At 37.3% G+C, this 24,067-nt stretch overlaps 1 protein-coding gene across 4 annotated transcripts in view; it reads left to right on the top strand.

Annotated features, from left to right (window-relative positions):
- The window catches only part of ANKRD12 (ankyrin repeat domain 12), a 58,808-nt gene that overhangs the window by 28,529 nt on the left and 6,212 nt on the right, over nt 1-24,067 (top strand). For 3 of the 4 annotated variants that reach the window (XM_044426562.1, XM_044426566.1, XM_044426564.1), the window contains exons 4-11: nt 1,874-2,021; nt 7,965-8,033; nt 11,301-11,447; nt 13,428-13,628; nt 16,149-16,291; nt 16,383-16,530; nt 17,250-21,853; nt 23,905-24,003. In XM_044426562.1, coding sequence (XP_044282497.1) covers nt 1,874-2,021; nt 7,965-8,033; nt 11,301-11,447; nt 13,428-13,628; nt 16,149-16,291; nt 16,383-16,530; nt 17,250-21,853; nt 23,905-24,003 — 5,559 coding nt within the window. The remainder of the gene's footprint in view (nt 1-1,873; nt 2,022-7,964; nt 8,034-11,300; nt 11,448-13,427; nt 13,629-16,148; nt 16,292-16,382; nt 16,531-17,249; nt 21,854-23,904; nt 24,004-24,067) is intronic. The other variant, XM_044426565.1, reaches the window with a different exon arrangement.

Here is a 24,067-nt window from a genome sequence, read left to right on the forward strand (position 1 = left end):
CTTTTATGCTGTTTGGGTATTTGTGTTCTGTGAGACTTTAACAAGGTGTTCTCTGCAAACGTGACAATTTATGACATATTTTTATGGTGAAACTGCTTGTCTAATAGACATAATCATGGCTACATCTAGTGAAGCAGTGAGTGGCTTCTGCTTACCTGTATTTGTTCAGTGCCAATAGTGCAGCAAGCAGCTGTGTCTTTAAAATGTATTGAAATAACAACATGAGAGGGTCCATATTTTGGAGTACAGAGGTGTAGCTTCAATATACTTACCCTGAGAATGCAGGAAAATATTTTGCAGAAAATCATTTGTTCTTTACTTAAACTCTGGTTTTCGGATCCTATTTAGGAATTTTACAACTATGCTTACTGTATTTAATATTTTAAAGGATTCTGCTTCCACACATTAATATTATCTGCTTCAAAGCACTATTTCCATTAGATAAGTAACTAAATTTTAAAATATCATATGCAGACAGTGTTATTTCAAATCTGCTTTGATTTGTACCTACTATTTTCTCCATGTTCATTCTGGTAAATATATAAATATATCAGGGTTGGTCAGTCTCTTTAACTTGGAAAGGCTAGATCCTTCCCTGTCAAACCACTTAGAATGGGGCTTCCATCCATCCATGCTATTGCTGCATTCCAAGCTTGAAGAAGCTTTCATTCTGTTACTTCAGGGGAAACTGCTAAATTCAAAGCACTTCTGGATCTGGCAGGTGCACCATGTGAAATATAGGAGATGCCCCAAAATTTGGTACAGCAGCCTGCCTACTGGACTGAAACCCATGCATGCTGTTAAACAGAACTTCGCATGCCACTTCTCAATTATCAGCTTGCAAAAAGTGAGAAGACTTGGATGTCACAAAGAACTGTGATAAAGCAAAGGTCTTTGGGGTGTCTCATATCCAAGAAAGCTTAATGGTCAGAAGTGATTAATGTAGCCCTGTTACTCACCATACAGTGTGCCATCTTGTCAGGCTGGTTGCTTCCAGAGTCAAATAAAGGGAGTGTCAGGGAAACAGACAGAAAAGCCAGCTAGGCACAAGTGCATTTTGACAATTCCTAAAATAGTGATTGTGCTGAGAATGGTTTCCAGTTAGCCATTTGCTAGTTTGAAATAGAAGGTTTGGTTTTTTGAGAATGGAATGAAAGCTAAGTATTTGTCCAACACAGTATTGTACTTCTCAGTGTATATGTAGAAAAATGTTTTTGTCTTCATGTGCTTTTTATAATATTCTGAAGAAAGTAAACTTTGGTTGTATACTCCGTCTGTTACTCAGATGCACTCTGTGTGTGTGTGTGTGTGTAACAGAGAGCACGAGCACAAGCGAGCGACCACTTCTGTTTCTTTCAGACTAGTATGCCTGTAAGATTTATTGGTGGTGGTTGGAATGAAACCACCACTTCCTACTGCACTTCACTTCTCAGATTATTAAGATATTTGCATATGTATTCATTACTGGTATGTTTGTGCCTAGTCTTTTTCTCTAAGATGTTGATTTTATATAGGTTTTAATATATTTATTCCAGCACAGTTTTGCACAATAAGAACTATACTCTGCCCTGTGTGTGGGGAGGGGGAGGGGCAGGGGGGAGTTTATAGAAAGGTTTGAGATGCTAGCTTCTGTAAAACTCTGATACTACAGTATTTACAAGGAAGATATGTATTTTCAAAGAACATTTTCTAGGAAGCCTACTAATTCTAGATTGCTGTAATCTGAAGAACAGATTAAAGACAAAACACTGTTAATTGGTTAACCAAAGGCTTTTGCTAGCATGTGTTTATTTTCAGGGATGTGTTAAATCACTGTTAATAGTTTTATATAAACATTGTACTTATAACTTAGCATGCTTTTTGTTTGTATCAGAGCAAGGACAAGATTGCCTCCTACAGCAAAACTGCAAAAGTGGATAGGAATGATATGGGGAAGGAGATGAAAGAAAAGTCTTCCATGAAACGTAAACTTCAGTTTAATGTTAGTCCATCCAGAAATGAAGATCGAAATTCAGACACAGGTACACCTGCTTTTATTTTAATTTTCTTTTACCTCATCCTGCTTGTGCCCAGTTTGTTTTAATTATCTCTCACAAAGGATGCAAAGTAATTGTGAAGTGCTTACATGTATTCATTTGTTAGTCATTAGTTCAGAGAGCTGATTTTCTTAAACTGTCAAGGGCCAGCCAAAACATTTTAGGCTGTACAGTTTTTAGCTACTCTTTCTACTGTACATCTGCCTTATGATTTGTCTCTTTGATAGTTAGCATCATGACCTGTAATACTTGGTAACATGTCCTTTGTGTAGGTAATTGTTGCTCTTAATTTCAGCATTTCAATCTGCCCATGCATAGTCACTGAAACAGTATAAACAAACTCATTGACTTAAATAAGATTTAGAGCACATTATTAAATCACCCTGTTGTAATAATGAGATTTAAAAGTATTGAGATATTAATGTAATAGTTCAAGAATTTGTAATCAGCTGCATAAAATATTGCAAGTCATAAAACATTACAACGAAATATTTGTTGACAATCATTTAAATTTGAGATTTGGGAACTTTTTTCCTGTGTAAAATAGTAATGATCCATCATTAGCTCTGAAAGGAATAGATTTCTGAAAAGAATAGATTATTGCCTGAAATGTTATTACGACTTTGATTTGGTGCTAGGTTAGTGCCTCGAGAAAATATTAGTATTTATTGCCAATACAATAAGAAAATTCAATAAAAGTAACATCTTTATAAAACACCAGAATGGCACTTGATTCCTTGTTGATGAACAAGTCTGTCAAAAAAAAAAAAAAGATATTATGCAATGCTGTGGATCACACAGCACATTCCACTGAAATTATAACTCAGTGTGAAAGAGAGTGTCTTCCTGATCTATCTTCACCCCTATTAGCTCTTGTACTCCAAATTGGCTGTAAAGTAGATGATCTACAAGTATACCGTTGCTATCTGTTACCTGGCCAGATTGTCCATAAAGAAAACCAGTGTGGCTTCAGCCTCAAATCATGCCAAAAGCCAGTTTGATGAAGGTCCAAATAATATTTACCTTTCAGGAAAACCTGGAACTGAGACATTATTATGCATTTATTACTTTACCCAAGACTGGGAAACGGAAAGGTTTCAAACAGCTTTCTCTAAACTTTAGAATCTAAAGGCTGCAGGACTACCCTTTCCTTCAAGGTAGTACTCATAATTTAGCCACCTAGATGTCAGTACTGGCAGTCTTAATTAGCCAGAAAGAACAAGGATCAAAAGCACAAATGGTCGATTTAACTGTCTGAGTATCCTTTCCCTGCTCTGCAAGCAAGCTGAAAGGTACACTTTCTACTGAAGATGATATACTTATCTGCAGCCTAGCTGGGTTGCGAATTAGGAGACATGGCACTCATCCTTTCAGGTATGTGCCAAAATCATTGCTGGGGAACTGCTATTGTAGCATAGCCTTTGCCATATATGGTGCCACAATGTTTCATTCCGTCTTTCATGCTGTTCGACATCTACATGCAAGGGAAATCATTCAGAGATTTCGGTAAGGGTATCACCAATATAGAAATGACACCTTACTCTTCATCTCATTTCTTCTCTTGATCTTGGCTGGTTAGTGAAAATCCCTGAACTGTTGTCTTGCAGCGGTCTCTGATTAGATTATTAGTTTCTGATTAGAAGTTTCATTCAGACAAATGTGAGATGCTATAAGTATACTGTTTTTGTGGAGGATATATTCCCCTGGTGTAGCAGGTTTACAATCAAAGTAGTTATGGATTCAGCCCAGGTCCTGCATACCTAGTTGGTAGCACTGGCCTAGAAACCTTTTGATCAGGTAGTGCACTGTATTTCAGTTGAACTTTTTCCTGGAAAACAAGGCTTGACTTCTAGATAATGCATGTCTTGTCACCTGAAGGTTAGCTTACCATAATGTGTCCTTTGTGAGGCTGCCTCTGGAAATAATCCAAAAGCTTCAGTTGCTTCAGGATTAACCTTCTATCTCTCTAACTAGAGCTGGGAGGTGTGTACCCATTACATCAATGCTTAAGTCAGCATCACTGATTATTAATTTGCTTCTGGACTCAGTTCAGAATGCAGGTTTTAACCTTTTAAAGCTCTAAAGAACCAGAAACAAAAATACCTGAAACATGTTCATATGGATGCAGGTAGCTGAGACATCTGCTTCTTTCGGAGCCCTTCTTAAGATAGCTCTGCCACTAGATTTCACTCTAGAAGACATCATCATCACATTGCATTTATATCATACCACTTTTCCTCTTGCAGGGAGCCCAACTTTTTAGTTGTAGCATTCACAATCTATAAGACATAAATGTGACTGCTTTGCTACCTGCTCTTGAAATGAGTAATGAAGCTGGTTTTGTTTCAGTGTGCTTTTTCAGATTATTTTAGTAGATATTTGGCTAATTATGCTGCCTTCTTATATCTGTTTTTAGTCTTCTAAGATTTTGCTGTAACTTATTGCATTCCTTATTGTACTGGCCAAGATGTGCTGCATAGTATGCAACCACAGTGGATTGCCAGAGCTGCACAGTTTCCCCAGTTAGAATGTAGTAGGTCTGTCACCCCTTGGAACAGTTCTATCAGAAAACAGTGTGTGAATGCAGTGGTACTGGAGTTCTTCTCTTTGGATTTCTTCCCCCATCTTTCAAAAATATTTCTTCTCCAATCTATGAATCCTTGGATTTCTTCTCCCAAATCACAATCACAGAGTAGGTTTTAAAATTAATTTTAGCCTATGCTTAGCTTACTCAGTTTCCTCTTGAGTTTTCCTCCACTATCTCTGGCCATTGTTGTCCCAGTAGTTTCAGAGCATCCAACTCATCAGTAAAACAGGGCCCAAAGTGGTCCTGCCCAAAAGGAGAAAATATCTTGGGTTTAATTCCAGAGACCAACCAACAGCAGAACCAGAAGTTCAATCAGCAAGAAAATTCCTGCAGCTGCCAGTAAACCAACTACATCAATCAGCTTCTGAGAACTGGCTATCTCAATAAGTTCCCAAACAAGCATATTCCAGGACTGTTGTAAGCCTGAAACTTATTAGATAGTAATCTGCCCATCACAAAGGGTATAACTGAAATACCCAGCCACATATTTATCTTCCTGTCTAGAATAAAATTTCTGGCCAAGTTCCTGATCAGCCAACTGTGTTGGAGCAGCTGAGACTGGCCTGAACTTGGGAGCTGCATGAATGCTGTAGTCTCCAGACCCATTAGCTAGAGTCTCAAACTCTAACTTTGAGTCCACAGCCATTAGCAGAGGCAGAGAAACTGTGTGTGTGTGTGGGGGGGGGGGGTGTGATACACTAATAGGATTCCAAGCATGTTTTGATGCCAAACACTGGAAGACTACTGGACAGGATCAGCTGGTGAGGGAAATAGAATTAGAACACAGTGATCACCTTCCTAATCATCAATGTTTTGCTTCTGCACTATAGAGCCTAATGTTCACAGGTAGGAGAGTCGGTCTACCTACATAGGCCTTAGTGATAGATGGCAGGTTAGGATATTCTTCTTCTAGGGTCAAGTCTTAGATTTATTTCTTTAAAATAGTGATTGGCTGCTTTTAAGGGCAGAAACTCTGCTAAGGAGGTTTACATGATAGAATTTTTTTGCAAAAAACTCCATAAAATGATAAAACAGCAAAACCAGGGTGATTTTGCTCCAAAATGTGACGTTCAGCAACAATGCCTTCGGGCTGAAGGGTTGCTGACAAGGCATCTAGAATAACTGAGAAGTGACCAGAATAGGGATAAGTAACAAATAGTAAAGCTCCTTTTCCCAGAAATAGTGTATTGTTGGTGGACCTGGTTCTGGGGAATGGGAAAGATAATTCGACAAACAAATCCTAAATTGTAATACCAGCTTGCTCTTGGAATAAAATCTGCAGAATATTGGGACTACTCATAGCTATATTTCACAAATCGATTTTAACTTTAATACATAGCACCAATTAGCTTATTGGACTGTAGATGTCAGTTTATTTCATTTGTCCTTTATGTTTTTAAAAGTAGTAGTTAGGTTAGTTTGGCATGATTTGTTCTTTGATTAGGTACATACTATGGTTTTGAAACACATTGCAAGTTGTCCCTGTTACTGCATCAGAATGCCAGCAGAGCTTATAAGAACCAGTGCAAAGCAAAATTACGTGTTCTGCCTTACCAGTTACAACATGAAATAGGTTCTGAAAAAGGAGTTGGTTTGTGACACTTAAAATATAGCCAATATTTGTTATTCTGGTTTATCTCTATAATAGAGGGGTTGATATCCTATGTCAAGCACCTGAAGATCAAATGAGTATGAGAGAGAACTAGTTAAATGGAAAAAATACATATTTTGAACATGCAGTTGGGAGCTCATGTTTATGAGGCATTCTTCCTTTCTGTTAGAGAATGGTTACAGGCCCGCTGCATGCACTTACTTGATTTTATCATGTTTATCTTCCATTTACTTCCTTCATAGAATTGAAGGCAGCATGATGTAGGATTCCCAGATTGCTTCTGGTCCAGAAACTATGCAGACCCAGAGCTGCATGAACCCCATGATACAGGATTGCATGCTTTCTTCCCATATGCTTAGGCAGCACCACAGAGATTTAGTTGTGCAGCTTCTTCAGTTATGACTTCCACAACAGTTTGCAGCATGAACCATTCTGCTTAAACTTGTGGGATGGAGTCCTGAATTGCATTCTATGGGCAATCTCCAATAGGGTGCTTACACCCCTGCTGCAGCACCCTGCCATTCCAAATGAGCAGAGAAATGTTCTTTTCTGAAACAAGGCAGGTCAGCAGACCTTGTGTAAAGGAGCCCTGTTGACCTGCCCTCATCCAGAAACAAGCATTTCAGTTCCTTTTGGGGCTTCCTCTGGGAAGTGTTAGGTCTCTGCTGCACAAGAGGTAGGTTCCACTGGCACAGGAGAATTGGTAGATTCACCTCTTCTGCAACAGAAACTGTCAAGTGCAACAAAATTGGTGCAGGCATATGTACCCCTTGGATACTGCCCAAGGTATAGTAAAATTAGGAAGCATTTTGAATTTTTTATATATGTAAGGTAATGTTTAATGCTACTCGAATAGTTAAAAAGCCATTGTGATTCACTGTACTATATTCTTCTGCTCCAGAAAACAGCAAAATTAACCTTGTAGATATATTCTGACACAATTTTTTTAATGAAACATACAGAAAAGCATGTTTTCTGGGTGTTTTTAAATCTTGTTATGAAGGATCATAATTCAGCATATTGCAATCTCACCTGATTTAGTTGTTTCATCATAGTGTTTGTCCTAATTGTCCGTGTTCTGCTTGTGAGTTCATTTTTCTTATTTTAAAAAGTAATACTAAATATGAGTAAGTAAAATAGTGCACTTCAGTGCATAGTTAGAATTTGGATGATCTATGATCTAGGAAATCAAGCTGTCCTGCCAGGGTTGTGGTATATTTGGAGTTGTGCAAGTTCAGAAACAACCTCTCCTTCTTCTTCAGCATCCCCCACTCTCACCCAAATTAGTAAAATATCCCTGAAATAATCTGGAAAAAGGCTGTTGAAATGAAATTGAAGTTGATAGCAAAGGACCAAAGAATCTTGCAAAAGATTTATATACTTATAAACCAAAGTCTGTTATCACTTGTTAAGGAGATTAGCTTTCATATAAAGCAACTCTGCAATGGAGCACTAAGCAAGAAAGACATTTCACAGTGAAGTGCATTCTTCTGCAATATTTTCATGTGAAATTGCCTCAGTTATTGTTTAATTAATAGGCATCTTAACAATAGTAGGGCTTGTTGTTCTAGGTTTTGTTAGGCATTTATTTAAAAGCACTGTAAGGTTAGTATACAGATGCTATGAAATATCCAAAAAGTGGTGTGTCAGCATTTCTATCTTGTATGCCACACTTCCTTCCTCTTGCTCTCCTCCATCCCTTTTCTCCCATGTCTTCTTCATTCTGTAGATTCAGATCCAGGACATACAAATGAAAACTGGGGGGAGAGATTAATATCTTCTTACAGGACATTTTCAGGTAAATGGATTATCAGGTGTACTTACTATAGTTGCATTGTTTTCCTATTAATATCATTACAGTATTTATTTTTCTGTGGTAGTGAATAGCCTGCAAATAACTTCCATGACAATATGACTGTAAAGTACGCCACCTTTTATCAGAGAAGCTAAAATGAAATTAACCATGTACAGAAGTGTATTTCCCTTCCAATGAAATCTACTCACATCTACTCACAGTGGCAATAGCCACTACTTTAGGACATGTCTTATTTTAATATTACAGATCAAATGGAAAAGTATTACACAGCAAGTGTGATACATATAGTTGTATATTCTTTGCTGCCGGATGTCTAACAATGCAATCCTATGTAAGTTCAGGGAAGAGCAAAGCTACAAATCTACCGCTTCATCCCAGGCCTTGATGGCTTGAGCTGGTCAGGACAGAAGGAGGGAGCATGGGTGTTTTTATTTTAAAATTTCCCTGATTGGAAGCAATGGGAGGATTAAGCATAGTTACGAGTATGTTAGCCATTTCAGGCTCCTTGAAAAGGAATGGATCAACTTTGGATTCACTAAATCCAAAACTGGATCTGACCCATCCGTGCCCTTCCTTGATTCTCTGGAACACCTACTCTTGTTGCTTCTCATGGGTGGAAGCTGGCCGCTGGAGTGCATGCCCTCCATCCTAAGCTAGCATCCTCTCCACCTTATACGGACACCCGTTAGTGTTCAGCTGACTGATTTGTGGGTTAGGATTTCTTTGTCATAACATTGTAAGAGTGTCTTCAAGTCTTCCAGTGTTAAGAATGTTTTTAAACAGTGTTACATGGATTACACAACTGCTAACAAGCCATTTAAAGTAAAAGTTAGAAAATAAATATTACAGACAACAAATCATGCCAAACGTGTTTGAATGCTTTTCTTTTTTAACTGTAGAAGCTCTTCTTGAAAGGCATTAAGTAGCCCAAGCCGGACAAATCTAGTTTTTCTCAATAGTTGATCTCAAATCATTATACTTCACATATGTGTATGAAGCATGATAACCTTTTCTGGAGAAGAATAAATTAAAGAGAATAAAATGATAGTTATTTTTGATAATGAACGTTGAGGAGAGATATAGAAAAATCCTAATAGCACTGAAATTCAGGCAAGAAATGTTTTAGATGATAATAAGACTAAGAGATGCTTGAAGAATATTTTACAGTTATTGATCATCTCTTTAACTTCTGTAAACAATATTTATTTCATAAAACTAATTCTAAAAGAGAGTTAACAATTTACTGAATCTTTAGCACAAGCTTTTAACAAAAGCAATGCTGTTGCCCGTGAATCAGATATAGCATAACAAGTCTGTGCTCGATTACATAATATAAAGCTAATTTACACACACATTTGTGTATTTTACGTTGAGTTTTTGTAGTGCTTGTACAGGAGGTGGACTCTTCAAATGTGGCCACTAAGGCTGGAGACAAATACGTAGGCAGATGGAAGGAGGAAACTAAGAAGTTATGTAACTGGTTAAAATACATGTAAGAAAAAGCTGGACAGTCCTTTACAAGGGCACATTTATGCTTGGTTCTTATAATTTTGGTGGCAAGTTGTAACTTTGTATCACTTGTGAATTATATGGTTGAACCAATTTCTGTAGAGAACAAATTGAAAGCTACTGGTTCTACCAGTGAAAATTTGGCAAGAGCAATAGATAAAGCCTAAAGTTGCAATTCTTGTGCACACATATCTGAAAATAATCCCCACTAAACCTAATGGAACTTATTTCTGAGTATACATGAATATCATTATATCATACAATTCTCAAACACATGAGCATAAAATTCAGCAAATTCATTTTTTCTCTTGTATGCTTTAAAATGCCACCAGATCCCATCCATTCATCTATTGGAAGATATGTTGACTTGAAACATAGAACATGAATAAGTCACACACATACATTCATAAGATTTGTTAATGGTTATCTATTACTCAGAGTTTTTGCACATTTTTTCAGAGGGATTCATGTAGTATCCCTGTTCTAAGGAGCCTTGGGTCATACTTCATGTAACAGTGATAGCGGGAGGAAAAGGATGGAGCATCCTTCCTTTCCCATGTTTCAACCATACAAAATTTTCTCTTCTGCTTTTTTCTTCTTATCAGAAAAAAATGGTTCCTTCAAGTCAGTGGTGCAAGTAGGTAATTTTAGGTCTCAGGGTGTTAACCCCTGCCCCCTTTAGATGAACTTACCTATTACATCAGTTGCATGACATGCAACTAACATTTCCTCCTCCCCACCTCACCTCAGCCATTTCATGCTTTATAACAGTTGCAAAGCCATTATTAGAATGAAAAGAACCCCAAGCCCTATCCCAATCTTGTTATTTGAGAAGGAATACTCTAACATATGTCGCTTTGCATTTTATACTCATTTAAATGGTAATTCCATCATGATTGCAGTAATAAAAATGGAGGTTGCTTCTCCTGTCCAGATGCTACATTTATTTAACTTGAGAATAACCAACGTTTTGTTGTAAGAAAGGATTTATACATGTTGAAGTAAAGTGAGTATTGATAATCATGTAGATGCCCAACCAGCTGCCACCTAACTATAAAAAGTTTCCAAAGAATAAGAAAAGATGTTGCATCAAGCAGTGTTAGTCCCACTAGGCTGCAACATACCCATGACATCCCAGGGATCAACACTAGACCTGTTAGTCCCTACTCCAATGACAAAATTATCTTGTGGGAGGTTATTTAAGGGAATCCTGGTTTGCGGGCCCCTGGACCTGGACCCCAAGGTGTAGCCCTAACTGCGCTAGTGTTGCTAGTCACAGAAGTCCACCAGGAGACAAAATAGAGAGGAACATGTATGCCTTACCTGTGTCCTACCTGTACCTCATGTTTCAGAAGTTCAGTATTGACCTGAGGCTGATCCACAGGTCATGTCATCATCACTTCTAGTTTGTTTTTAGAGTGGTGTTTTAACCTCTCAATAATCCCATGAACTATTGTATGCTTTGTCCAATGCCACGCAGTAAACTTACCTATCAGAGATTTAGCCAGGGCTCTTCCACATCTAAGGACTATACTCCAACCATTACAGCACACTCAGCTCTGGTAAGCAAAACAGTTTAGAGAGAAGGTTTGATGTCCTTTAAAACATACTAAAAACCATTTGGTATCTTCAGGAAATGTATTAAATGCTATTCTATCCATTTGTAGATTTGTGTTTTATTTGGAATGTGTTGTTATTGGCAGCACTTTGCCATTCTTACAAATCTACTGATATTTCCAGAGAAAGAAGTCCCAGAAAAAAAGAAAATGAAAAAGGAAGCTGGAAATAAAAAAGCAGCACCTGTCAGCATTCTTTTTGGTTACCCACTATCAGAGCGCAAGCAGATGGCCCTTCTTATGCAGATGACAGCCAGAGATAACAGTCCAGGTAATGCCAAACACTCCTTCCTTCTGTATGCATACCTGCAACTGCAGGCCTGTAACAAGAGGGAGCTGACTCTTTTTATAGCTACATAAAGTGGTTTGGATTTTCTTTGGGACTGCAGCATGGAAAACAAGAATTAACCAACAAACTCACCCTCATACTGGTTGGGCTTAGCGCGGTTCCTCAACTACAATTTAGATGATGATGATGTCATCGTCGTCATCGTCACATTATTTGCATTCAAAGAATGAACAGTAATATGTTGTTTTGCCTTGGCCCCTTTGAGCCATAATAGGATTTACTGTATTTTTTGCTCTGTAAGATGCGCCTGACCATAAGACGCACCTAGTTTTTAGAGGAGGAAAACAAGAAAAAAAATATTCTGAATCAAATGGGCACATAATCACAGGCACATTCCCCGTCACTTCCCCATGGGCTGCACATCTGACAGACTTACTCCACTCACGTATTTGCTCTATAAGATGCACAGACATTTCCCCTTACTTTTGAGGGGGGGAAAGTGTGTCTTATAGAGCAAAAAATATGGTACTTCCTCATGTACATGCATAAGATGCATAAGATTGGGCTGTGAGTTAACAATTTCTACTAGTCATACTTGATATTTTTAATTTGGTAATTTTTAATTTGCAGTTTTATTTTTCTTCATATTATGGCACAAGGTTATTAACCTCATATATTCAACTTTTCCAAATAAGGATAGTCTTGAAGGTTTAGTGATCTTTTGAGCAAGTGTACTTAAAATTAACATCTGTGAAAATGGATGTCGGATATGAACTAACTTTTTGTAATGATGAATATTACACCATATGGGTTGCACCCACCGGTGTCCTTTTGTTAATGCAAAACTTCTAATGCTTGCAGAAACCCAACATACTACTGTCAAATCCAATACTTTGCTTGAACAAGCTTCTGTGCAACTCATTGCAACCTCACTGGGTTAGATGCTGCTGCTGCTAGTTGTACTTGTTCCTCTAATGATACAACACTATCTCTTATTCTTTTTCACTGCTATAACACTGAATATAACCCAAAGTTCTTTTTGCTATTATTAACTAATTTGATACTTTTTGCTACTAATAATTATTATTGAACAGTTTAGACTAAGCTGTACTTATTTTCTTTTGCATTATATTCATTATTTTTACTTTCATGTACTGTATGTGTTCTGCTGTGGCTAGCAAACAGGAAAGGATCAAAATCTCTTTTATAAATGTTTAGAAAAAGAACAGGTATCAATATTATTTTATTCGCAGGATTAATTCAGAAATTTTAAAAATGTATTTTATGAAAATAGAAGTGAAATGCCTATCATCAAATGAGTTAGACAGAGTATATGCCGAACCTGCATATTTCAGCTATGGGAAAACAGGGGCTTAACCAGTCAAGGAGGTGGCCAGGTTTTGCTCATGTAGAATGTTATTCCCAAATTAAATGCTTTATAATTGACCATGGAAGTGAACAGCAGCTATTTGTATGAGAGAAGTGCATCCATTTTTATGTACCCATGTGAGAAAGCATATGTCAGCTACCATTGCCCCTTTTCCTGGCACCTGCAGTGGAAAAATAGATTCTCCGCCTTCATACATACAAATGTGTGTGCACACATGCGCACAGATGTGTTCCTAAATAAGGACAGGTTATAGTGACAGGCAGAGTTTAGTAGGAATTGTTAATTACTAAGCACTATTTGGTATTTCTCTATTCCTTTGTCTCACTGTCCTTGTCTGACACCTGTCTCTCTTGTATGCCAGAGTGGGATTGAACTTTAGGAAATCAAACCTAGCTTTGATTGAGGTATATGGTACTCAGCCTCACTCTCATATATTATATAATATATTATATATAGATAGATATATTTATATATCTGATGAAATTAATGAGTTGGTCACAGGCCTTTAGTCAAGCAAGCTTCAGTCACTATGGCACAGATATTTATGTTATGTTTTGACATTTATTCTTTAGATCCCAATGTAAATCACCCTTTACAAACAGCACCAGCACAAAAGAAAACACCAAGTTCTTCATCAAGACAAAAAGACAAAGTCAACAAAAGAAATGAACGAGGGGAAACCCCCTTACATACAGCAGCCATTAGAGGTGATATTAAACAAGTTAAAGAGTTAATCAGTCTAGGTGCAAATGTGAATGTGAAAGATTTTGCAGGTAAGTTTGATAAGGAGTTGATTTTTTACAGATCTGTCATATTATTAGCCATTTTCAGGTGTCAGATTGTCCTCCACATTTATTTTTACTATGCAACAGACATGTGAAAAGATTTGTGCAGCAGATTTGCACCTGGATCCTACATACATGGATCCTACATACATTTAATGGAAGAAAGCCCTGTGCATTTCAGTAGAATGTACTTCAGATCAGTGTGCCTAGAATCAAAACATTGATTTGTTTATTTTGTTGTACTGTCAAAGTCATTTGAATGTGCCAGTGTGATGCAGAACTTAAGAAGGTTGCCCTGTGAGATAACCTTTGCTAGGAGAAAGACGGGGAATATGACCCTGTTGGTTCTCCTGGACCTCTCAGGGGCTTTTGATAGCCTCACCCATGGTATCCTTCTGGGTAGACTGGCTATGTTGGGAGTTAGAAGTACTGCTTTGCAGTGGTTCCACTCCTGCTTGACTGGCCAATTTCAGAAAGTGGTGCTGAGGAATTATAACTGCACCATGGCAGTTATGCCATGGGGTACCGCAGGGCTCTATTATATTCACTATGTTCTTTAACATCGACATGAAGCTGCTGGTGAGGTAGTCCAGAGATGTGGGCTGAGATGTCACCAATATGCTGATGACACTCAGCTCTACATCTCTTTTTATTCTAACCAGGGTGAGGCAGTTGCCTTTCTGAATCAGTTTCTGGGCTTGGTAATGGATTGGATGAGGGCCAATAAACTGAGACGCAATCCAGATGAGAGAGAAATACATTTCATTGGATGGGGGTCATCTATCTAGCTGGGGGATATATATTATACCTGTCCTGGATGAGGTTGTACTCCCCCATGTAGATATAGAGTGCATAGATTGGGAGTGCTCCTAGTTCCTGAATCATCATTGGAGCCACAGGTTGACTTAGTGGCATGAAGCATCTTTTATCAGCTTAGACTGATTTACCAACTACAACCCTATCTGGACAAGCAGAGCCTAGCAACGGTGCTCTGGTAACCTCTTGTTTGGATTCCTGTAACACTCTCTATGTGGGGCTGCCTTTGAAAGCAGTCTGGAAACCTCAATTGGTTCAAAATAGGACAGCAAGGGGACTAGCTGACAAGAACATATTATGCCAGTCGTCTTCCAACTCCACTGGTTATCAGTTGAAGTCCAGGCCCAATTCAAAGTAATAATATTTAAAGCCCTAAACGGCTTGGGGCCAGACTCTATGAAGGGAATATATTTTCTTGTACGTACCTATTTGGACCCTGGGGTCATCATCTGAGATCCTTCTCAGAAAGCCCCCTCTAAGGAAATGAAGAGGGTAGGGGAAGGGCTACTACTAGAGGAAGGGCCTTTTCAGTTGTAGCACCCCATTTATGAAATCAGCTCCCCAAAGAGGTGCACCTAACACCTATTCTTTATTCTTTTTGGTGCCTGGTAAAAACCTTTTTATTTGCCCAGCATTGTAATAGTTAATTTTTATTTTATTTGTTCATATTGTATTTTATAGTACTTTCTAAAAATATATTGGAAAAAGTAACATAAGGCTGTGCTCACCTAATTTGCATTTCAGCTTCTTTAAGATGCCACATAAATGGCATTGCATAATTTAAAATTTGCTGTCATGGGCAAGAATTAACTGTGCACTCCAAGGGGATTTTCAAATTGCTTGCCTTTCATCTCTTCCTCACAAAAGGCAGATACTTTCCTCTCAGGACACACAAGTGAATGGAAGGAAGGGTGTTAAATTCTAAAAAGCTAGCATAAGAGAGAATATAGCCCCTATATCAAACACACATTCAGGAAGTGAATACATATGGGTTGAGTGTGGGTTGTCATTGAACTGTGGGTTATATGAACCCATCCATGCAACCATTACAAAGACCCACAATTCACAACCCAACATGCAAGTATGTGTTCTGTTCAGATTAAGAAACCCTGTTTTGTTTTAGGGTTTTTTTTAGCTTGATTGGTTTCATGCAACACAACAGCCTACGGTTCAACAGCAGCCTACACTCAACTTATAGTAAACTTTGAGCATCTGTCATCATGTAGTCAATGTTGTACCAAGTGGTCAAGGCAGTGATTAGAGCATAGTTTCTTAATTAACCTATAGTCCTTAGAAGTTTGCCATGCAAGGCAGCTGTTTGGAGAGTCTTTTCTGTTAGAACATGCCACTTGTCAGAACTAAAGTCCTTTATTAAAACAGCAAGCTGGCAAATCACAGCAACGAATGCTATTAATTTATTTTTGCTTATGTATGTAACAGTAGCCTTTAAGCCCACAGACTGAAAAATAATTTCCTATTAAATTTAAAACATATATGTTAAAATAGTATGTTTCCTTAGCAGTGAAACTGCATTGTCTGTGGTGCATAAAAAAGATCTCAGGTTTATAACTGCAGCTTTTTTTAGTAAAAACTTGAAGGGCTCTATTGTCTTTATTTTTAAATTATTTAATTTTGTTTATGAAACACTAAAATCTGCTATTAAGAAAACCTGATTTTCTTCTTTCATAATAGGCTGGACACCACTCCATGAAGCTTGTAATGCTGGTTATTATGATGTTGCTAAGGTCTTGATAGCTGCAGGAGCAGATGTGAATACTCAAGGACTAGATGATGATACACCTCTCCATGATTCTGCAAGTAGTGGACATAGAAAAGTATGTGCCATTCATGAATTGTATAAAATGATATTATATAAATATTGGTGTAAAGATCACAAGTAACTAAAAGGATAATCTAATATTTCAGATCGTGAAGTTGCTCCTCCGACATGGTGGGAATCCATTTCAGGCCAACAAACATGGAGAAAGACCTGTTGATGTAGCGGAAACAGAAGAATTGGAACTATTACTGAAAAGGGAAGTTCCCATTTCTGATGATGAAGAAGGTTGTTCAGGTTAGAAAACAACCTTTAATTGCATTTCTTTAGTCATCTGTGAAGGTACATACCATGTCCAAATGTAGTGTTACACTCTTAAAGGACCAGGACACAGAATCCTGATCATGCAGATAAGGGCTGATATGGTTCTGTTATTTCCACTGAGTATCCTGGAATAAAGTAAATAAACAGTAATCTAAGACAGATTCAAACAGGGACAGAACATGCTTCAATCCAAATAACAGGGTAACAAGGACATGAGAGAACATGATCTCCCTAACTGCATGTAGGCCATTACTTACTCCCATATAAATTAAGATTATCAGTTTGTATAGGAAAATAAAATTCCACACTAACAACTGAGATGGAGGCAAAACTTGTCTGATGCTGAACAACCTGGCCTCCTCAGGAGAACCAGTAGCTCTGATAAGTAGAAAGCTGCCTTATGCCAGGTTAGTTTTGGGTCTGTCTAGCTTAGTTTTGTCTACACCAAGACTGCAGGGAATTTCACCCTAGCAGGCCCTCCATGCCCACTGATGTCATATCCCCCAATTCTCTGCTGAAAGCTATGCAGTTCTCTCAGCATGGTAGAGAGGAGGAGCTGCTGTTCCCTAATTTGGGCTAACAGAATAAAAACATATGGCTAGAAATGTATTCAATCTGTATGTGATTTTCCACAATTGTCATTATAGTTGAGAAGTTAATGTATTGATAACTTTTTTCATTTTCTATTCTAGATCTTGAAGAGGCTCCATCTATAAATCCTTCAAGTATAGATGGAAATGTTGATTCTGAAACAGAGAAGGAATCTGTAGTTAATGATAGCAAGCATGTTCCTAATAAGACATCACTTTCATCTGCTCTTGATGAATATGAATTTAAAGATGATGATGAGGATGAAGTCAAGAAAATGATTGATGGCAGACATATACCTAGGAAGGATATGAGAAAAGAGGATGAAACAGAAATAGAACAGAGTAACTTATTTCTTAAACAAGAAAAGGTAGCATTTCCAAAATCATTTAAAAATAAAAAGCAGAAGCCCTCCAGAGTCTTATATTCAAGTTCCGAAAGTTCAGATGAAGACATTCTTCAAGACAAGAAGATAATCTCTCCTTCATGTACTGTCACAGAAATGGCAAATTCTGATACAAAGGTTAAAAAAGAATATGTTTTCAATGAATATAAACAAAAAGGAAAAGTCAAAAGAAAACTAAAAAATCAAAGCAAAAATAAAGAGAACCAGCAATTAAAGCTAGAAAAAGATAACTCCAGAATGACAAACATCAGTGCTTCCGTATTAGATTCCTTAGACAAAAGCAGGGAAGAAGAGAATTTTAGAAAAACTTTTAACCCCAAGGATGATTCTTCTTTACCCTTACTCCACATGACTGCTGGGAGATCCCCCAAGCATCCCTGTGGATTAATTGAAAAGCAGTCAGTACCCCTGAAACAAGAGAACGTTAAAACTTGTTTATCCCCAGGAGGGTCAGAAATAACATCACAATCTGAATTAGCTCGATATGACCATAATGCAGATCCGGAGTTTCTGCTGGAAAGCTCCAGTGGGAAACCCTACAAGAACAAAGAAAAAAGTAAGCATCAGAAAGAGTTTCTTTCAGAATTTGGTGAAAAATCCTGTCCTAAACTTAAAGAGGAAGATAATAGCCCATCCTTCGAAAACCCTGAATGTTTGATGAAAAAGGTTGATAAGGAGGGAAAAATAATTAAGAAGCATAAATTAAAGCATAAAGAAAGAGAAAAGGATAAACACAAAAAGGAGCAGGATGGAGAGAAAGAAAAACACAAGCACAGGGAAGGTTCTAAGGAGCTCCAAAGGAATACTGAATTTGATAGAGAATTTTGGAAAGAAAATTTTTTTAAAAGTGATGAGGCAGAAGATAACTCAAGTGTAGACCATGAATCTCAAACTTCAGAGAGGAAATCTAAGTTGGAAAAAGTTTTGATGAAAGAAGATAAATATGTAAAAGAGAAAAACTTTCAGAAAGAGAGAAATTTTAGAGAGGAGAGGGATAAAAATAAAAAAGAAATTGACAAGGAAGAGAAAACAAAAGATAGTAAGGAAGAAAAAGAGAGCATATTTACTGAGAAAGAAACAGAACTCTTTTGCTTAAGCGTTAGAGACATAACAACTATGTCTGTGGTAGAGAAAGAAACAGACATTGAGAAGCAGGAAAAAAACAGCAAGGAACATAGAGAAAAGCTAGAGAAGCGAAACTCTGCAACTGAAAAAGTAGAAAGAAAAAATGTAGACAAAGAGAAAAAAATAAAATGTGAACATAAGTCCGAAAAAGAAAAATCAGAAAATGAAAATGTTGAAAAAATGAAAGAAAAAGAAAAGTCATATTTACAGCAATCAGAAAAAACTCATAAAGAAAATGACAAATTAAAAAGTGTTAGTATTATTAAAAAGATTGATGACAAAGAAAAAATCAAAGAAAAACTTGACAAGAAGCACGACAAAGAAAAAAATGATAAACACCTGTCTGAATGCAAAGAAAAGCTTGGCAATGAAAGGAAGTCCAAGGTTTCTGAAAAGGAAGGTGAAAATTCAAAACTGGAGAAAGGAAAAAACAAAGAAAAAGAAAAGGAAACTGACAAAAAAGAGAAGTTGAAAGAACGGGATAGTTCAACAGTTGCAAATATAAAGCATGTACCAGAAGAGAAGAGGTGCAGTAATGAAAAAACATTGACTTTGAAAGAAAAGCCAAAAGATGAATTGCTGAAAACTCCAGATGGAAGAGAGAAGGACAAGAAAGATAAAGATATAGACAGATATAAAGAACGTGACAAACATAAAGATAAAATGCAGCAAAATAATGTACCTAAACTAAAACCTGAAACTGAAAAGCTTAAGTCTAAACCAGCACCTAAAGACACTCGGCCTAAAGAAAAGAGATTATTAAATGATGATCTGATGCAGACAAGCTTTGAAAGAATGCTTAGTCTTAAAGATTTGGAAATTGAACAGTGGCATAGAAAACACAAAGAAAAAATAAAACAGAAAGAAAAAGAAAGATTAAAGAATCGCTCCTGTTCAGAACTTAACAAAATAAAAGATAAGGACAAAACAAAACATGCACTTACTGAATTAAAAAACAAAGAGCTGATTCGTTCAAAAAGTTCTGAGTTGTCAGATGCTTGTGCGAAAGATAAACAGCCGAAAGATGCTACAAGTAGCCGGTCACAGTCTGTTGACATAAAGAACTTGGCAGCTGGTGGAAAACCATCCCTACTACTGGACAATACTTTAAGTAGGTCCCCCAGATCAGAAAGTGAAAAGACAGAGCTAACATCCAGATCAGTGTCTATGATTTCAGTTGCTAGTTCAGAGGATTCTTGCCATACTACAGTCACTCCTCCAAGACCCATAACTGAATATGATTCAGACTTTATGCTTGAAGGATCTGATTCTCAAATGTCTTTTTCACATTCACCATTTTTACCCAGTGCCAAATCACCTGCCCACCACGAGACTGACAGTTTATCAGAGTTGCCAGAACGTAATAAAACACCCATTTCAAACAGACTTCCACCAGCTTATGTTAGATCAGCCTCTGTCGAAGATGTTAAATTTGTTATAAATGATTGCAGACCAGTTGTAGAAGTACGAAGATGCAGTATGCCAGCTGTTGTTTATGAAAATACAAAGCAGAACCGTGTTTTGGAAGAAAATCACAGTACTTTGCTCTCTTCTCAGAGTCACAGTTCTCCTAAGCATGAATCACCATGCTGTAATTTGCTTGAAAAGGATTCCCAAATTGGAATGTCAAACTTATATTCCAGTTCTGCCTCATCACCAACTAGACCCAATTCTAACAAAACTAATGCATCAGATGCAGTCATTAAAAATGTTATGCTATCAAGCCCACCAGGAGAAAGTCATACATCTTTAGAGCAGAGTAACCAGAATAACATGACCTCATCAAGTAAACCATGGGATGTGCCTTTGGATAGATTTAACACATTAAACAGTGAATGTACCTGTTCAAATTATGCAGGTTGTGAGCAACAAGCAACAACAGCTCCAGTCATACATAATTCTGAAAATAAAATCATGAAAGAGCAGAAAAATGTGGAACCTTCTGTTCATCATGCTGAAAACATAGCAAATTCCACATTACCAGAATCAGGAGCATTTTTGTGTCTTCCGTCTTCCTGCCCATCTCGGATTCAGCCAGTCATAGATACTGTCTGTGTATCAAAACATGCAGCTTTACCAGATATTATCAGCCAAGAGTCTTCAATTATTAAGCACCAACAAAGTGCCATTCAAGCTTCCAGTTCAATTTTAGATGTAGATGCTAACAGTAAAAAGAAAATGGAAAAACAATTCTTATCAAGCAATAAAAAGTCAGATGTGCTTATCACTGTGTATCCTGAAAGCTTGACTAAGGATATTTCACAAAATTTTGAAAAGGAGTTCACTGCAAATGATCCTCGCCCACATCCTAATGCAAGTTCATCTGTAGTTAGTAAGCTTATTTATAAGACATCACAAGCTGATGAACTAGATAATAGCATGATAGATATTCAGATCCAAGGTGAAAAAGCCCATTCTGATGATCTTTGTTCATCCCTTATGGGTGGTAATAAAAATGACGTAGATCTACAGGATTTAAATGCCAGAACACTTAAAGGAAGTACAAATGAGTATAACAGAAAACTTTTTCATGTTGACAACATAGAAAACAGTTCAGTGGAAGAAAATGTGCAGCAGTGCCTTTCACCCTGTTTGGAAAGCCATTCACAGTTGACTGGACTTGAAGAACATAAATACAGCCCAACTATTAAATCAGAACTGGAAGAAACAATAGAAGATCATAAAGCACAACAGTATGAAGTTCCTCAAAGAATTACAAGGAATAGAGCAAATTTGCTTGCTAATCAGAACAAGCAGAATCTAACTGTTTGTCCCCAGACATCAGAAAGAGATTCTGAATCATCTGCCTCTATTAAAGGAAGGATAAGGCTGACTGAGGAAGATGATGCTCAAGTGCATCATCCACGTAAAAGAAAACTGTCACGTGTTCCTCAGCCTGTACAAGTGAATCCATCTTTGATGCAAGCTAAAGAAAAGACTCATCAGTCCTTGGCAGCTATTGTAGACTCTCTAAAACTAGAAGAGATTCAGCCATACAATACAGAGAGAGCAAATCCATACTTTGAATACTTGCACATAAGAAAGAAAATAGAAGAGAAGCGTAAATTACTATGCAGTGTTATTCCTCAAGCACCTCAGTATTATGATGAATATGTGACCTTCAATGGATCGTATCTATTGGATGGCAATCCCTTGAGCAAGATATGCATTCCAACTGTAAGTAAATGGATATGTGAGTTAAAGGGAGAATGTATACTCTCAACAATCATCAAAACATCTCAGCTAGAGTTGTCTGAGATGGGAGGAAGCTAAGTTGCTTCCTTCCTTTGCAGCTGTGCATGAATTGAAAATCAAGGCTTGCCGTGCTTCTCTTCATAGGCCTGTAGTGCATGGTATATACAGTGTTGTGGAGAGTTGGCAATTCTCTCATGTAAACAGTGCTTTTTTTGTATAAAAAAAAAAAAAAAAGACACCGGAACTCACGTCGCCGGCAGTAAGCTTCAAGGGAGTTCAGACAAATCTATTCACTCTTGGCTGAATTATTGAATGAGAATTGAGAAATGGGCTATTACTGTGTCTATGAATTTATAGCAGGTAGATCAACAAATAGATAAAATGATGGTGGTGGTGGTGATGATGAGTGGGAAGAGGAGCATGTTCAAGGGAGTAAGCATGCGACCGCACACACCAATCCCAAGCCGAGCGAGCAGTGTATCTGCCTATCTCACTAGCAGATAGCAGATAGCAGACACAAAAGCAGCCTGCAGGCACTATGTGAATGATGTTTGCTGCTGATCTGCTACAGTTCAAAATCACTTCATAAAATCCATTGGAAAAAAAGGTGCCAGAACGCCGTTCCGGTGCATTCTATGACAAAAAAAGCCCTGCATGTAAATATCAACAGTTACATTTTATAACACTTGTTAAAAACATTATAAAAATGGTCATTTGTTTTATTTTGGAGTGCAGCATCATGCTCATTTCATCACCTACATAATGACTTTTATAACAAGAAGCCATAACATAAATGAAAAGGGTTTATAACTAAAATATTGCAGAGACTTTTGAAAAACAGACTTTTTCTTGGTAGAAAATTGTGTAAGGAATTGTTAGGAATTACTTCCTTGTCACCTGACACGGACTTGACTGCATTCATATATAACATGAAAACCATAGTTTATGTGGATGAGCTTGTATAAGTCATGCACATGTGTACTCTTCCCTTTCTTCCTCCCATTATAGCTGTGAGCAAGATTTTGGGAGCTTTAAAAAAATAACCACAATTTAGTTTTACCTCTGAATCTTAAACTGTGGCCAATCTTAACAATTATTTACTATAATTTACTAAAACAAGCCATTTTTGTCTAGCATCATTTGAAGATGGCTTGATTTGGTAAACTATAGTGGATAAAGCAACTTACACAGTTTCAGATATCACCATCACTCTGCCATAAGCCTGAAACAGAACTGAAAGCTTGTGACTGTGCCAGAAGGGAGGTGCATGGACCCAAAGTGCTGCTTAGAATACTAAACCATGGTTTAGCTTTATGTGCAAATACCATCTTTGACTTTTGCCTCTGCTGAATATGCAGAATCTTCACACATTGTTTCTTGCGCAAAGGACAAATTCATACTTATTATGAAAATTGCCAATCAACAACTGTTTGAAAACACCTTAGTAAAAGTAAACACAAGAAGAGAAGGTAAAATAGTGTGCTATAAAGTTCTCTGTCAGTGTGATTTCTTGGAATATTTTTGAAGATTTGGACTTCTGAGAAGATGTAACATAAACATCTTCCATTTCTATTAAACTGTGTGAGCAAGACAATGGAGATTAACAACGGGAAAACTTTACATAAAGAGTTTCCAAAACAGGGAACTTTTAGAATGGGGAAATTGACTGAAGGAAGGGAATAAAGAGTATCTTGCATCTTCATTTGAACTCACCACCGAGTTCTTAATTGCCAGAACTGAAATAGCAAACAGAAAAAACTTTGAAAGCTCTAAGGCTGGCTTCTCCAGCCTGGTGCCCTGCAGACATACTGTATTACAGCTCCTTTCAGCTTTCAGCCAGCTGAGGCTGCTATACTTTAAAGGCTGCAAAAAAATACAAAGCAAACTTTATATTTCAAAGTATTACAACAGCATAAGCCAAATATGTCGCTTTTTAAAGTCATATTTTTCTTTCAGTAGAATGTATTTTTTGTTCAAGCCAACTCGTATATACTATTTCATGAACTTGATATTTAATGGAATTGTTTTTACAGATTACACCACCACCTTCACTGTCAGATCCACTTAAAGAACTCTTTAGACAACAAGAAGTTGTAAGGATGAAACTTCGTTTACAGCACAGTATTGAAAGGGTAAGACTAACATACAATTCTTGCTAACATTTATTTAGCATTGATACAGCCGTTTTAAAGCTAG

The sequence above is a fragment of the Varanus komodoensis genome, unplaced genomic scaffold (assembly GCF_004798865.1).
Source record: "Varanus komodoensis strain SLA01 unplaced genomic scaffold, ASM479886v1 scaffold17, whole genome shotgun sequence".
In the NCBI taxonomy this organism is placed as follows: Eukaryota; Metazoa; Chordata; class Lepidosauria; order Squamata; family Varanidae; genus Varanus; species Varanus komodoensis.